Source organism: Cucurbita pepo, chromosome LG01 (genome assembly GCF_002806865.2).
Source record: "Cucurbita pepo subsp. pepo cultivar mu-cu-16 chromosome LG01, ASM280686v2, whole genome shotgun sequence".
NCBI lineage: Eukaryota > Viridiplantae > Streptophyta > Magnoliopsida > Cucurbitales > Cucurbitaceae > Cucurbita > Cucurbita pepo.
This window is the reverse complement of record NC_036638.1, coordinates 869948-885114: the sequence shown is the minus strand read 5'-3', so window position 1 is coordinate 885114 and position 15167 is coordinate 869948. Positions and strand designations below refer to the sequence as shown.

General features: G+C 36.8%; 3 protein-coding genes across 6 annotated transcripts; 1 reads left to right on the top strand and 2 right to left on the bottom strand.

The window, feature by feature from the left end:
- The first annotated feature begins 2 nt into the window (after nucleotides 1-2).
- LOC111801704 lies at nucleotides 3-1916 on the top strand. The gene is made up of 5 exons (XM_023685815.1): nucleotides 3-401; nucleotides 498-785; nucleotides 889-1216; nucleotides 1293-1382; nucleotides 1465-1916. The coding sequence occupies exons 1-5, from the start codon at nucleotides 189-191 to the stop codon at nucleotides 1578-1580; spliced, it is 1035 nt and encodes a 344-aa protein (XP_023541583.1). The 5' UTR covers nucleotides 3-188; the 3' UTR covers nucleotides 1581-1916.
- Nucleotides 1120-6150, bottom strand: LOC111801712 (pentatricopeptide repeat-containing protein At4g18975, chloroplastic). 4 transcript variants are annotated; one of them, XR_002816170.1, is made up of 7 exons: nucleotides 5850-6150; nucleotides 5658-5764; nucleotides 5469-5568; nucleotides 5242-5385; nucleotides 4186-4398; nucleotides 3814-4080; nucleotides 1120-1201 (listed from the first exon to the last, which is right to left on the bottom strand). XR_002816170.1 is itself a non-coding variant. In XM_023685841.1 (7 exons), exons 2-7 carry the CDS (start codon nucleotides 5898-5900, stop codon nucleotides 3880-3882), a joined length of 816 nt encoding a protein of 271 aa, XP_023541609.1. In that variant the 5' UTR covers nucleotides 5901-6008; nucleotides 6082-6110; the 3' UTR covers nucleotides 3593-3879. The 4 variants fall into 4 exon arrangements, 2 of the variants coding, with proteins under 2 accessions (XP_023541609.1, XP_023541595.1); XR_002816171.1 differs by lacking the exon at nucleotides 1120-1201 and adding an exon at nucleotides 1331-1417; XM_023685841.1 differs by lacking the exon at nucleotides 1120-1201 and having other exon boundaries at nucleotides 3593-4080; nucleotides 5850-6008; nucleotides 6082-6110.
- Nucleotides 6151-7719: 1569 nt separating this feature from the next.
- Nucleotides 7720-10489, bottom strand: LOC111807618 (thioredoxin H4-like). Its single transcript, XM_023693423.1, has 4 exons — nucleotides 10193-10489; nucleotides 8312-8406; nucleotides 8114-8239; nucleotides 7720-8029 (listed from the first exon to the last, which is right to left on the bottom strand). The coding sequence occupies exons 2-4, from the start codon at nucleotides 8396-8398 to the stop codon at nucleotides 7898-7900; spliced, it is 345 nt and encodes a 114-aa protein (XP_023549191.1). The 5' UTR covers nucleotides 8399-8406; nucleotides 10193-10489; the 3' UTR covers nucleotides 7720-7897.
- Between the last annotated feature and the right edge of the window lie 4678 nt (nucleotides 10490-15167).

Here is a 15167-nt window from a genome sequence, read left to right as displayed (position 1 = left end):
GATAATTATTTAATTTTGCCTCTTAAAATTTGAAACCTTAATCAAAAGCAAACCCTGTCATCAACAGTCACTCACTATCTCTCCGACCTTTTGTTGGGCCCATTTTCTTCCTTCGAACTCCCTCCATTATTAAATGAATCTCCTCTTCCTTCAATCTTCGCCAATTCCTTCTTCACTTTCAAATCCCCATGGCTTCCGATTCCACTTTCTGGCTTCCCCCCCACTTTCTCTCCGATCACCACACCCTCCCCGGAAAACCCATCTCCGCTCTTCATTCTCCCCTTCAATCTGACCTTCTGAACGACGACGATCAGGAAGACTTTCTTGCCGGCTTGACGCAACGCCTTACTCACTCCACCCTTCGTGATCGTCACAAACTTGTCTCTCTCCACGAATTCGAAGTACCCATCTCTTTAATTTTTTGATTGGCTCGATTTTTGTGATGGGTTTCTGATTTTCCGGTGGCTCTGTTTTTTTTTTTTTTTTTTTTTTTTTTGGCGAAGACTGGATCTCCTCAGTCTACTCTTAGTGGGTTTGGGAGTTGGTCGGCTTGGAGTTCGGTGTCCAGCGACGGCAGCCCAAACGGGCCATCTCAGGCGCCGTCGCCGCCGGTAACCCCTTTTGGCAGCGATGACAACACTTGGGATCTTATCTATGCTGCTGCGAAACAAGTTGCTAGGCTCAAAGTGAACAGTAGCAGAGATGGGGTTATTGGTCCTTCTCAAAGTTCGTCAAATCTTGTTTCTTCTGTCAAAGACGTTGGATTTTACTCCCACGCTTCGCAGGTGAAGTTCATTAGCTTCGGTTTTTCACTCCCCTGTTCTCTGTTTTGCTGTGTTTTTTTATATGAAGTTGTTCGACTCTGTTTTTTGTTTTCCTCTGTTTCAGTTCGGAACAGAGCTTCCGATTCGTAAACCGGAGAGCAGTGTCAACTGGGGAAGACAAGTGAAGGCTGAGAAACAGCGGATCCATTGCGGAGGCGGAGATTTTCATCATGAAAATGGGAGAATTGTTGTTCGTCCTGTAGATTTTTCTCAATCCACATGGTCATCTATGCAACGCAATCACCAAAGAAACCCTTCTCAATCGTGTGCTCCAGCCGTGCCCTCCACCTTCCATGGAGGCGGATCTGCCCCCAAAAAGGAATGCGCCGGAACGGGTGTCTTCTTGCCTCGTCGATACGACAACAACCCACCACAACCTCGCAAAAGAGCAGGTACTTTTAACAATTTGCAAACTTGGGTTCCTCAAATTTGAACATGAATTTTAATATTTGCTCTCTGTTCCTTCAGATTATGGCTCGATTGCTATGTTACCAAGGAGAAACGTACAGGACATGAACCGATCTGTTCCCCAAATGACGTCGAATCGCCGGAGCCAGGGTGAGCTCGTTGAAACGATTCACCAATCTGGAGATCTGTTAAAAAGTAGTTTCCTAATAAGCTTTTAATTTTGGTTTCGCAGAAGCTATAATGGCTCAAAGAAACGCCATTTTCGCAGAGCAGAGGCTAAGCTATTCCCGGCCGGCTGAGAGAGGCAAAAGCTATGAGTTTCTTCTTCCTCAGGAGTGGACATACTGAATTAACACTTACGAAATCTGAATGTAGTTCAAGTGTTTCTTTAGATTAGTGAACTATAAAGAAATGAATTAAGGGTTGTAATTTAAGAAGGGAAAAGGGGATTTGTTTGCAGGACTTCAGTTACCAGTTAGTTTTTTATAGATGAAGAACAGAGTATGCAGTGTTCATCATTCATCAGACAGCGGGGAAAGAGAAAAGGATATTTATTGAACAATGGGTTTTAGGAAACGAGTGAAAGAGAGATTGTAATAATTTTTGTGGGTTTCTTAATTGAAATACATAGCTATAGCTATTAACCCTTCTAAGATTAATAAATTATTTGTTGATTTATCATTAGAAGCAGAGTTTATTCCACTGAATTTTCAATTTTAAGAACCTTAAACTTGAACATAATATATTCTTGACCAAGAGGTCGAAGATTCCGGCCTCCTCATCTCCATTTGCATAATCCATCAGATAAAACATATATTACTTTCAATAAGGTCAAAAGTTCCAACATTCTATAGCGTTAAAAGTGCAATCTTGATCATCACAATTCTTGAATTCCAAAAGAAAAAAGAACCATATCATTTTCACATCAGATATTCATGGAAGACTACATTACAAATTAAAGTCGAACACTATTCTAAAGATAGGGACTAGTAAAGATACACTCGTTTGTTAATCTACGCATAGTTCAGTGGTTAATGAGGCATAAACCCACGAGCCTCACGACTAATCTCAATGATACTAACTTCAAGTGAGTGTTCGAGATAATTTGTGCATACTTCTATCAATCTTAGATAATTGCCTAAGTTGCTAAGAAACTTGCAGAATATTAAATGTTAGGTAGGTGGTCATGCCCATACCATCTGTCCATGCCAACCGTATGTTTTATGAATAGTTTTTTGTCGGAGAAATGGGACTGTCCTCAGTACTTAAACAGAAATGGCATCCATTTCAATCTGGATCTAGGATGTTGTTTCAAATTTCATGGAATGGATCTAAACTAATAAACAATTATGCAGTAAAGCATTACAAGAACATCCAAATCTAGTTTATATAATTAAGAGTGTATCAAAATCTTCTGCTGCTGTCCTTAAAGGCTATTCACTCTACTTGGTGCAACTCAACCATAAAATCTACTCTTCACGACCAAAAGTATGATATTATGTCATCTATTGAGTTAGTTGGGATTGTTCAAATCTATCTTACCTAACTATACTCACTCCACTTTTCTTTTCTTTTTTTCCATGATCCTAGCAGTGATTTGACCAAAAGCTTGTCTACAACTGTTGCTTCAGAATGAAGATTTAAAGCTTGATGTGAAATTTACTCAACCTTCACTATACCTTTTCTACTGTTTCCATACGTAGGCAAAAGCAAAAGATGTGCAAATCTTATCTGATTTGACAAACGGGTAGTTCATCCCCATGAAATCTACTTGATTCTGACTCCATTTGCTGCTTAGGTCCCACATCGGTTGGGGAAGAGAACGAAACATTCTTTATAAGAGTGTGGAAACATCTCCCTAGCAGACGCGTTTTTAAAAATCTTGAGGGGAAACTCAAAGAGGACAATATTTGCTAACGATGGGCTTAGGCTGTTCCAAATGGAATTAGAGTCAGACACCAGGCGATGTGCCAGCAAGGAGGCTGAGCCCTGAAGGAGGTGAACACGAGGCGGTGTGCCAGCAAGGACGCTGGGCCCCAAAGAGGGGTGGATTGGGGGGTCTCACATCGATTGGAGAAGGGAACGAATGCCAACGAGGACGCTAGGCCCCAGAGGGGTGGATTGGGGGTCCCACATCGATTGGAGAAGGAAACGAGTGCCAACGAGGACCCTGGGCCCTGTAGGGAGGTGGATTGTGAGATCTCACATCGGTTGGGGAGGAGAACGAAGCATTCTTTATAAGGGTGTGGAAACCTCTCCCTAATAGATGTGTTTTAAAAACCTTGAGAGGAAGCCCGAAAGAGAAAATCCAAAGAGAACAATATCTGCTAGCGGTGGGCTTTGGCTCTTACAATACCTCCTCAAGCTAAAAGAGAACCATGGTTCTAGAAAACAAACTTGCTCCAAACATGATAGATAAATTCCTTGATTAACATATACACTACCTTTTTCATATCATATTAATATATTACAGTGTTTGCATTATCTCTGTTACTACTGCTAAGATGTTCAAATAGAACAGAGGAGAAAAATAGACTGCAAATAAAACGCATATAATTAACGGCAATTGGTAGATAAATACCTTGTGAGCTAATCCATGTTGAAGTTCAGGAGTCTCTGCCCTTCAATTCTTTTCTTTCAGTCTGGTTCATTTATCATCTTCATCCCATCCATCTCTTCTCACTCTAACCCTCTCACCCTTGAAATGTATGTATTTCCATTTGCAGCCATATCTTTTATAGACCAGTTTCCCGTTTTCTTCTTGACCTAGTTTTCGAAAGGCGTGGGCTACTCTTCTAACTGTGTCTTCATCTGGCCTTACTCCCAACTCTTCCATGTCTGCAAATATCTGTACCAAGAGATGGAAAAAATTGAAGCAGGTCATTGATATGGTATGAAGAGAAGATTGCATAGGGTGGTACAAGCGAGACGTGAGAGTCCCCACTCCCAATACCTCAATAATCTTATCTTGCAAGTCATGATGGTCATATAAAGAGATCATCCTAGAAAACAGTCGCTTAGAGATGGAACGAGTATGTGCATGCAAAATCATGTTCCATAAAGATTCGGCTTCATCCACCCTCTTGTCCATATCAAATGCTAGAAGAAGAGTGTCATAGGTACCCATTGTGGCTCCTTGACCCTTGCTTAGCATCCACTTTGCCACCTGAGTAATAAGAAGCATTGATTGTATACAGAAACCTCTTCATAAATATTTATAAGCTCAAACTTTACAACGGAAAAGGAAGAACTTTAAGCAACCAACATAGGCAAAAGACAACAGATTTTCTTCTTCCAACTTTTCTTGTTAATCTGAGATAATCTTTTTAAATTCGAACCTTCCCTAATCGAAGGGTTCCAACATCAACCCCTCCACCCATTCAAACCAGTGAGAACCCCCACTCAGGTCACGAGCCCATGTTACCGAACTAGGCTAATCAGAGATGATCCTTTCACATGCCAATCTCACAAGTAACTTGCAAGTCCAACACTGAAGCTTCCAATGCCAGAAGTAGTTCGGTGTTATATTTCGACAAACATTTTTCTCAAAGATAAGAACTCATTGCTGTTTCATCATTCCCAATTATGGAACCAACAACCACGAGTTCTCTGTCCATAAAGCTAAATCTAAAACAGGAATAATAAAATTTGATGCATCAACCAAATCCGAAGTGTTGTCTTGTTTCTTGAGTCATATTTTAAGCACAAGGAAGTCTAAATGACCAAGTTTCAAGATCAAACTTCAATATAAAAACTGAACAAACCACAACTTATCAAATAAATGCAAAACTAACAATGAATAGTTTAGTTTGGCTAGCTTGTCCGTTTCAGACACTCAAACATTCCAACACTTGTTGGACACGTATTGAACACTTGTTAGCACAATAGATATGAGCTAGATGTCACAACCCCGTGACACTAGACACTAGTTGTACAAAGTCAATATAAGTCTATATTAAATACATACATAAAAATATAGGACAATGAGTAAGAGTATACTTTTTCATACTTGAATGACGCGCTTCCATTGACTTCTCTTCCTCAGTATTCTTAAAGCCTTAGAAGCTGCAATCAATGGAAACTCCGTCTCCCAAGCTATCCACTTATTCAATTCTCCATATACAGCTTCTTTCTCATTGGGGCATTGGGAAACCTACAAGATGTTAAACATTCTCATTGTTTCCTCTCAATATTAGAAAGGCACTAAGAGAGAAGATTCAACGAAATGCAGCTTACAATTCTAACAAGATTCAGAGCTTTTTGGCCAGAGCCAGCAGAATCTCTTTTCTTCCATAAATGGTGGGCCTCCTTCCCAACCTTCTTCTTAACAATACGTCTATATTTAATCAAAGCAACATCAAAATCAAAGTTCTGGGGTTGAAAGCAAAATCAGAAAGCAATATTAGAGAAGAAAAACAAGAACACCTCTCAGCTGTGGTGGAACTTGTAAGCGACTGCGCAGCTTGCTTGTGGACACACTTGACACTGGCAGCTCTAAATGCCAATTTGTTGTAATTGTAAATGCAAACTTTCTACAAGGGAAATGGGAAAATTATGTGATTAAACACTTAGATATTGTTAAAACGAAATTGGCGAAGTTGGAAGTTTCCTGCTTACCTTCGGCACGAGGGCATCGAACCCAGTTGAGCTTCCACGGTAAGCAAGCATCAGATTTTTCAAATTTCAGCGCTTAATGTATTGGGTATTAAGTATAATAAAGAATTTGAGCTGTGGCCGAAGGGGTTGATTCATTCAGGATAAAGAAGGGCTCTACGGCTGAGAAGATATGCGAAACAACTACAGGAATTAAACAAAGCGCACCGAAGCTGGAGACATACAAAAACTCTACCTGCACAAGCTTTGGATGATGATCGTTCTTTGGGGAACGAACGAAACGGAAAATTGGAGCTAGCGGCTAGCGCCTTATCTTAGAGACAACCCAGGGACAATTGGGCTGATTTAATTGAAGAAGGACCAAGAATTGGGCTGATTCAATTGTTTTGGGGCTCGATTTGAATGTTCTTTACAAATGTCCTGTCCATGTATTTGTCAATCTCGGGGCTCAAAATATGTAGGCCTAAACTTCAAATAGTCCAACTTCATGCTCTTCATGATCAACTTTAACTATTTCTTTTCAATTATTTCTTTTAATTGTAGTAATATTATTCGTTTTAATTTATAGTTTAAAACGAGTCTATTATGGAGAGGGTCTAACCCCTTTTAGATCGGTGCCTTGTATCATCTAGTGACTGTCTCTAATATCGATTGTTGTGACCTTGTAATGACCTAAAGGTCGCCACTAACCGATATTGTCTGTTAGGGAGAGAAAAACAAAACATTTATTGTAACCATTTACGGGCTCTTATAAAAAATCACTCTCCAAACTAAAATAGTAATAGTATTAATAATTAGCTCAAAATCTTAAGCATTCAAATCGAGTAGTGTTTCATATTAATTAGAAATTTTATTTAATAAAGTAATAATAATCAGTTACATCAAACATAATTATTTAGGAATGTTTATATTGATTGAAGCTTATGACTCTCTACCATGATATGGTATTGTAACCGTTTTTATATCAATTTTACTAATTTGTAGACAAAATAATGAACGTGAAGAACTGCGGAACAAAATATATAACTTTACTAATTTTCAGTGTTGGAGCAGTTGAAGAATGTGTATTGTTCATGGCGTTTAACGCACAATTTTAACCTTAAAAGGCATCGATTCTTGTCTGTTTTTTGTTCGTCCCATGAATGTGGGTTTTGTCTTTTCCTTATTTTTTTCTACTTTATTACAACTAATATTGTTGTTCATTTTCACGTGTAGTTGACGTTGTGTAATTTTCTTCACCTTTCTATCTTTATTCCTCAATCGACCATCAATAAATATACATGGATTTCATCAATATTGTATATCACACGAGCATAGATTGTTTCTCCAGTATATTATATCGCATGCACCATGATATTATACGTGTTTTCTTCTTTTTTATTGGTTTTCGGCCGCACGAGCATTCACTAGCTGTAGTTAGGCCAAAATATACGTATACAAGCTCATCTAATGGATTTGACGTACATACGTGAACCATATGTAGAAAAGTGCCATACATTCAACTTTACTTTAAAAAAAATGAAAATAAAGTCCAAAATAAAAGTAGATCTCACTAATCATGAAGTACGTCGTATATGTTAGCATTGTTCGACTCCAATAGTAGAGTCATTTATCGAGTATTCTCACTTATCTGAACCGATCACATATTATTTTTAAAAAGAAAATTAAAAAGGTTGAATTCATTTTTGATAAATATATTGTCACAATCTTTTCAGATTTGTGGTTTTTATTCCAATCCCATATTGCAATGTTATTTAATGGCTAGAAGACTACGAAAATTCTTTTCTAGCATTCCACATTCAGAATTCTTAATTATAATAAATTTTTTGAATATATTCTCTGCCTTAATTAAATATCAAACCCGGGTTTATAGTTGGTTTGGAAGAACAAAAGATTTATTAATTCAGAGAGGGTTGGTTGATAGCCATGACAAAGATTCACTGACCGTCTCCATAGAACATAAACGTGTAAATTTGTTGCACAACATTTCATGTTTCTTTGCAGCATTGTTGTTTATTTATGAAAAGCAAACTCTGATAAGAAGACCAGCTTCATGCGGTATGTTTGGACACGGTGTTGAGCAATACATCTTTCTTTGCGCCCACGAACTTGTCCACCAACTGTCCGTTCTTGAAGAATTGAAACGATGGAAGGGCGCCCACTCCTAACTCATTGGCCACACTCTACAATGATAATCACGGTTATTGTTACGGTTGTTGCGTCCTTGAAGTAAGTGAATTTCTCAGTTCGAAGAGTTTGGAACATACCATGAGTTCATCAACGTCGACTTTCAAGAACGTCACGTTATTGCACGATTTCTTTGCTAAATCGTCGAGCAGTGGAGCCATGGCACGACACGGGCGGCACCATGTTGCAGTGAAATTGACAACCAGCTGTTGAAAAGAATAGTAGAATGAGATTTGTTGTATGCGTGGTGAAAAGAGAAAGGAAGGAAAAAAGAGTACCAGTTTGTTGTGTTGTTTGGCTTTGAGGAACTGTTTCTTCCATGAGGCAACTGTAGGGCAAGAAACCACTTTCCCCATGTCCGCCATTTTAGTCGCTTACAGAAGAAAAGGAAAAGGAAAAGGAAGAAGAAATGGGAACTGTGTATTAAACCGAATGGAGAGTTGAGAGCTGAGCGGGTGAATTTATAGGAGTTGAAGAGGAGGGGAAATTGAGAAATAGCGATGTGGGACTGGAGAATTTCAGGACCACGCAGCTCTGGAAAGCACCATTCGCCCGTTTCGTAGTTTTATGTATAAATATTTCAAATGCTTTACTCGTTTCCCCATTTTTTTATACATTGAATGGGTATTGTTTGTTTGACTTCTTTATGTATTTCAATATTTCAAAATGTTCTTCACCTTTGTAAAGAAGAGAAAGAATATGTCCCTTCTCTCTTTAATCTTCTGATTGCTTCCACTCTCGCTAGCATTCATATAAAAGTGTAAAAATCTCTCGTTAACATATGCGTTTTAAAATCTTCCTAAGAAGCTTAGAAGAAAGAGTCGAAAGAGAACAATATTTAGATAGTAATGAGTTTAGGCTATTACAAATGATATCAAAATCAAACATCGAACAATGTGACAGCAAATGATGCCTGTACCAAGTGGGTGAATGTGATCCCAAGAAAGGTAAATATGTCAGCGTCCCTGATGGTGTGTTTCTGGCATTTAAAAACAAGGAACAGAGTGTTGCGGTGCTTCTCGATGGATTTGGGCCGAGTGTGAAGAACAGTGGAGGCCCAGTAGATTGTTGGAAGTTAATAACATTTAATTGGGCCTACACTGTGACCCTTTTATTGCTTCCAAGAAGGTTTGTGTAATAAGGGGCAGAATGATGGGGGCCTCTGACTAATGGAAGACTTCCCTCCTCCCATAAACATTATCATTTCTTTTCAAACACACCCAGACATGCACCAAATTTGTCACACCCCCACCATATTATAAAATATTTATTCAAATAATTAACCCATGCTTTTCATCATATGTTCAATTTTCGCATTTTAATCATAAAGTTTAGGCATTTCAACAACATGGGTCCAAACCAAAAACAAAATCTTTTTTTTTTTTTTTTTGTCGTCGTCCTTGAAGCTACTTTGTGCGCTCTGATAGTAAGACATGTTCATTGTAATGACATAAGTTCACTGCTAACAGATATAGTTCATTTTAAAAGCATCTGTTAGGAAGAGGTTTCAATGTTTTATTCTTCTTTCCAACCGACGTGGGATTTCATAGAAGTTAATAAAAAACTAGGGTACATTACAAACTCAAATAAACACAGAAGTTTGAACAAAATGGTTACCCACCGAGTGAAAAAGTTATTATTAGATGGAACGTTAACGAAAAGAGAGTATACCCGTAAATTATTGAAGATAGAGAGCGTAATGAAGGGTGTGGAGAGCATGTGAGAATGAGAAGAGACCGTATCACATTTGAGAGTTGGGGAGTCATGTGTGTTGGATAATGGAAGTCCCACATCGACTAATTTAGGGAATGATCATGGGTTTATAAGTGAGGAATACTAACTCCATTGGAATGAGGCTTTTTGGGGAAACCCAAAGCAAAGCCATGAGAGCTTAGACTCAAAGTGGACAATATCATACCATTGTAGAGAGTCGTGTTCGTCTAACAATGTTCTAACTTACTTTTAAATTTCCTAACTTTTTTTTTTCTTTTAATTCATAATTCATTTCTCGTATAAAAAAAATAATTAAAATTTTATCTTTATAATTGACAGAACATTTTTAAAGTCAAGAAATCAGATCTAGATCTCGACTCATCCAAACGAACATACAAATCTATATCAAAAGAGGTAAGCAGTGGAAGAGAAGGGGGGAAACGTACTTGAGATGCAAAAGCTTTAGTGGGGTTGCCGGAAAGTTTGAGATGGAGGGGCGGCGAGACGGCGGAGTGCGGTGGAGGGTAGAGGGGGTTGAAATTAAAGGAACTACCTAAAGGAGGAATCCGAAGGGATAGCATGATCCAAAATTATATGTAGAAGAAGCTGTAAGTATATATGTGTGTATATATATATATATATAAGTTGGGATCAATGCGATCCCTTTGGATGCTTCCTCTAGTTGCAGAGAATTGTCGATCGGAGAAGAACCTCCATTTTTGTCTCTCTCTCTCTCTTTCTCTCTCTAGATCTTGAAGTTGAAACTCCGTTGAAGGGGGGAGCCTTCGATATAAAAGACCTACTTGAGTGCTTAAACAACGACCATTTTTCTTTTTAAATTTTTAAAAAAAAAATCTTCGGTTTAAATTATAATAATTATTCTAAGTAAAACACGTTTAATATGAAATCTCTATGATTAAGTCATTGAAAATATATTTTTTTTTTGTCTCGATTAAATTTAAAAAAGAAAAGGAGGGAAGTGTTATATAAATAATTTTGAATAGTATAATATTTTTTTTTTAAAAAAAATGAGGATTTTGTAGGTTTAAAAAGAAAATTAATTTGTGAAAGGGGATGTATACGTGGTCCAATATGGTTGGTTAGCCACACCCATAACTTGTGTTTGTTGGTTTGATAGTTTGTGGTAAGGGCAAAAACACATTCCCCTCATAGTACACCTTTTTGGTTCATCCAAACTTATAGTTGAAGAGACAGGTAGAATCTAACCAAACATAATTACATTTATTTTTATTTACTTCTTTTTAATATATTTTTTTATCAATTTTATTTATTTATTTATGGTTGATTCTCCCTTAATTTATTTCAAAATCATTTAATTTGATGGAGGTTGATACTCTCTTCATTAGTATGAGACTTTTTAGGGAAGTCCAAAGCATTGTGCGTGAAAGGATGTGGGAGGATGGAGAAAAACGAGGTGGGCAACATGGAGGCGACAAAGAAGGGGTTGATGGGGTTTTGAAAGCTTCCTCCATAATGCAGAATGGTGGGTAGCTTATAAATGGTGCACATGGAAAGGTACCACCCTAATCTTAGCTATGCTCATGCTCATGCTCATTTTTTTCATACCCTTTGAAAAAGACTGGATTTTTATGATGCCCTTTTAGAATTACTGGGAGTTCAAACCCAGAAATGTGGGGATTGGTGGTGGGAGGGATGAGTGTTCACTATCACAAACACAGTTCCAAAAGAAGAAGCTTGAATCAGGAGCGTTGGATTGGTGGGGCATAGGGTGAAGAATCCTATGAGGGGTTTCTTCTTCTTGTTGTTGTTGTTGTTCTTGAGAGATCATGATGTATGGTGCTAGATCTTGTCCACACTAGTGAAGCACATTGGACCACGAACCCTGAGTGCAGGCTTTTGCAAACAAATGGGTGCTATTCTATTAACACCCCACACCCCACAAATACCCCACAAATACCCCACAAATACCCCACATAATATAATAATGCAATATCAACTCAAACAAACCAAGTGGGGTCAGTTTTGTGGTTGCCTTATACTGCCCCTGCTCATCAGGAACCAAACCCAGGGTGGGTTTGGTTCTTGCTCTCATTATTGGCCCATTCATGTTCCTCATTTTCCGGACAAATTTTGTTATTTCTTCTCAGGCCTTGTAACCCAATTGGTGGTGCATGAAGGACCATCAATCTTTGCACCTCCCACTACCCCTTTCTCTTTCCATCTTTCCTTTTATCTCCTTTTATCTCCAACCCTCAAAATGATGTTTTCTCACTTTTCAACACTCGTATAGCGAAGATATTTGAATCGAGACAACAATTCGAATCACACATCTATCCATGTTAATATGAATGTATGATTAAGTGATTAATTTAGTGGACCAATGTACAAAGATAAAGGCAATTAGTTCGAGTGGTATGCCTTTAATATTTGGATGTACAACATTTGGACCACAACTTGTATTGGTTGGGTGCATCCTCCAGAGTTCGTCACTGAGTTTCTTGCTACCATGCCCCAACATTCATACCTTTCATCGACTCCCAATTATTTTTACATTTTGGCCCTTATACTTGAGAATTTGTAAGAATTAAAGTCCTCCAAATTTTGGATTTTGCAACTTGGTCCTTGTAGTTTAAAGTTTGTAATGATTGAACCTTAACGAACAAAAAAAAAAATCTCGTGAAGGTGAAAAGTGAACTTTTATTAGATTATACAATTGTGTCCCTTTTAACATATAAATGCATGTGGTCCTTGAGTGATCATTGTGTAAAATGTCTGTAAAAGATTGTCGAGATTTGAATTGTTATGAATTAAAAGTTATAAAGACTAAATTGTTATTCGTATATAAATATAAAAGTATTAATATTAATTATTCATAATAAAAATAGATGAGGATGACCATGAATATCCAACCACAAATGAAAATGATAGGAAAAAACTTAAATGATAAATCTTAAGTTATATTCTTGGTCCGAGTCACCATCTATCATGTCAGTTGAGAGAACATATAGACAGACATGTAATATCAATAATTGTTACTACTAAACTTGTTCAATCCACCCCATTTCACACGTTAATGGATATGACTTACACGTGTTCACATAATTCGATAATTCTAACGATTCAAACGGTTAAATTTTTTTTCGATTTGGATTTATTTAAATATTTGCAAGATCGAAAATTGAAATGGGTTCCTGGGTTAGATTTTTTTGACTAATCAACAGGATCAATTTGAAAATAGGATTACAATCCAACCAAACAATCGAAAATAGGGTTATAATCTTTCAAGTTTGATTATGAACTCTATTTGTGTGACTCGAGTCACTAATGTTTTTTAATAGGTAACCTCGGAGAGGAAACACCGAAAGCATGTTCAAATCTGAAAGAGGTAGTGAAGCCATAAGGGAGGGGGAGGGGGAGGGGGAGGGGGGACTCTCCCTGTTAAAGGACAACTCAATTGAATCAATCCCATATAAGGACACCCTCCACTACCCCACAGCCTGCTTCAACCCCACCTCACTTAATTTGACTTTGGACGAAGTAATGCAGCAAGGAAGTCATAAAAAATTCAATCTTTACAGAAACCCATTAAGAACATATGCGGATCCGAGTGTGACCTCAAAATGGATATCTGCTTTGCTTTGATTGCCATCAGGACAGCATATGCGCGCGGGACATTCCGTGGCGGCCCTGTTGCACAAAATAATAATAAAGCTTCGGCCTTTGGCCCTCTGCATGAGCACCCTTAGTGGGCCTGTTGGAACTTCATGTAGCCCAATTCGGAGGCTTTGAAATCCAAAAACACACCCCAAATATTATAGTGCTCTACCAACAACAAAATACAATCGACGTACAATTTGTATTGTTCTACTTTATATTCAACATGTTCAACTTGTGACGTAATTTTGTATCTCTCACGCGTTCATGATTCAAAAGTTAAATTATAGAAACACGGGTCCCAACGTTCTAATCTTTTCGATGCCCTTTTAAGATCATATTAATCTGTAACAGTTTAAGTTCACCGCTAATAAATATTGTTCGCTTTAGTTTGTTACGTATCGCAATCAATCTCATGACTTTAAAACGTCTATTAAAGATATGTTTTCACATTTTTACAACGAATGTATTGTTCCTCTCTCCAGCCAATATGGTGTCTCACAATCTACCCCTTAAGACCCACCGTCTTTGTTGGCACACTGCTTAATGTTTGACTATGATATCATTTGTAATAGCTCAAATCCTCTTTTAGTAGATATTGTCTATTTTAGCTTGTTACATATCGTCATCAGTCTTACGATACTAAAGTGTGTCAACTAGAGAGATGTTTCCACACCCTCATAATCGTTCCCCTCTACAATTAATGTGGGATCTCACACAACCTCATGTTCAAGCTGGTCGAGCTTCTTTTACTAGCGGGCATCAGCGTGTCTTTCCTCAACACTCCGATGTCATCTTCGGCTTCTCTTCCTTTCCCCACTTTGGCTTATTAACCATCGAAGCTTCACCGGAGCTTCACCGGAGCTTCGACTACCGCGCGGAGATGTCATTCTCTCCTTTCTGTTCCTCCGATGTCACACTCCCATGCCATCTTTCTGTTCCTCATCTCATTCAAGACCGCCAGCTTTATAATTTTTTTTAAGACAATAGGCCTATATATAATATCACTATAGTTGCTCATTTAAAAATATATTGGTTTCTTTATTAGGTTAAATTAACAAAAATACATTTATCTCAAAATTCTTATAAAAGTTGAATAATGTTTTAATTTTTTTAAAAAAATTCTAAAAAAAAATTCTTACGCTTAGTTTTAGATAGAAATGGTTAATATTTAATTTAAAAATATATGTGAGCTTTTAATATTAGTTTTAAAATATCTCATTAATACTATTCAAAAATTTTAAAAATTTCAAAAATACACTTACAGATAATATTATATTTAAAAAATGTCTATGAAATTTTAAAAATAGTATTACGACCATCTAACTTTATAATATATATATAATTCTTATCATTATGGATAATAATAGTCTATCAAGATCTCGAAAATTATCTCCAAACTTTCTAATATTACTTTTAAAAGTTTAGGATAATTTTGAAACATAACATTATTTTGAACTTTTTAAGAAAGTATAATGGTGTTTTTGAAATTTTTAAACCTTTTGAAGTGTTTTTGAAATAAAATATTAACCATTTTCATTTAAAATTAAGGTAAGGTTATTTTTTATTTTTTTATTTTTAAATTTAAGGGTATATATATATATATATATATATATATATATATATATATATATATATATATATATATATATAAGTTTAACAATATTATTAAAAATTTTATAAATTTAAGATATTTTTAGATCGAATATAAAATTTAAATTATTTTTATCTGAAAATCCTCTCATTTAAATACTTTTATCTACAAATATATAAAACAATGAAAGA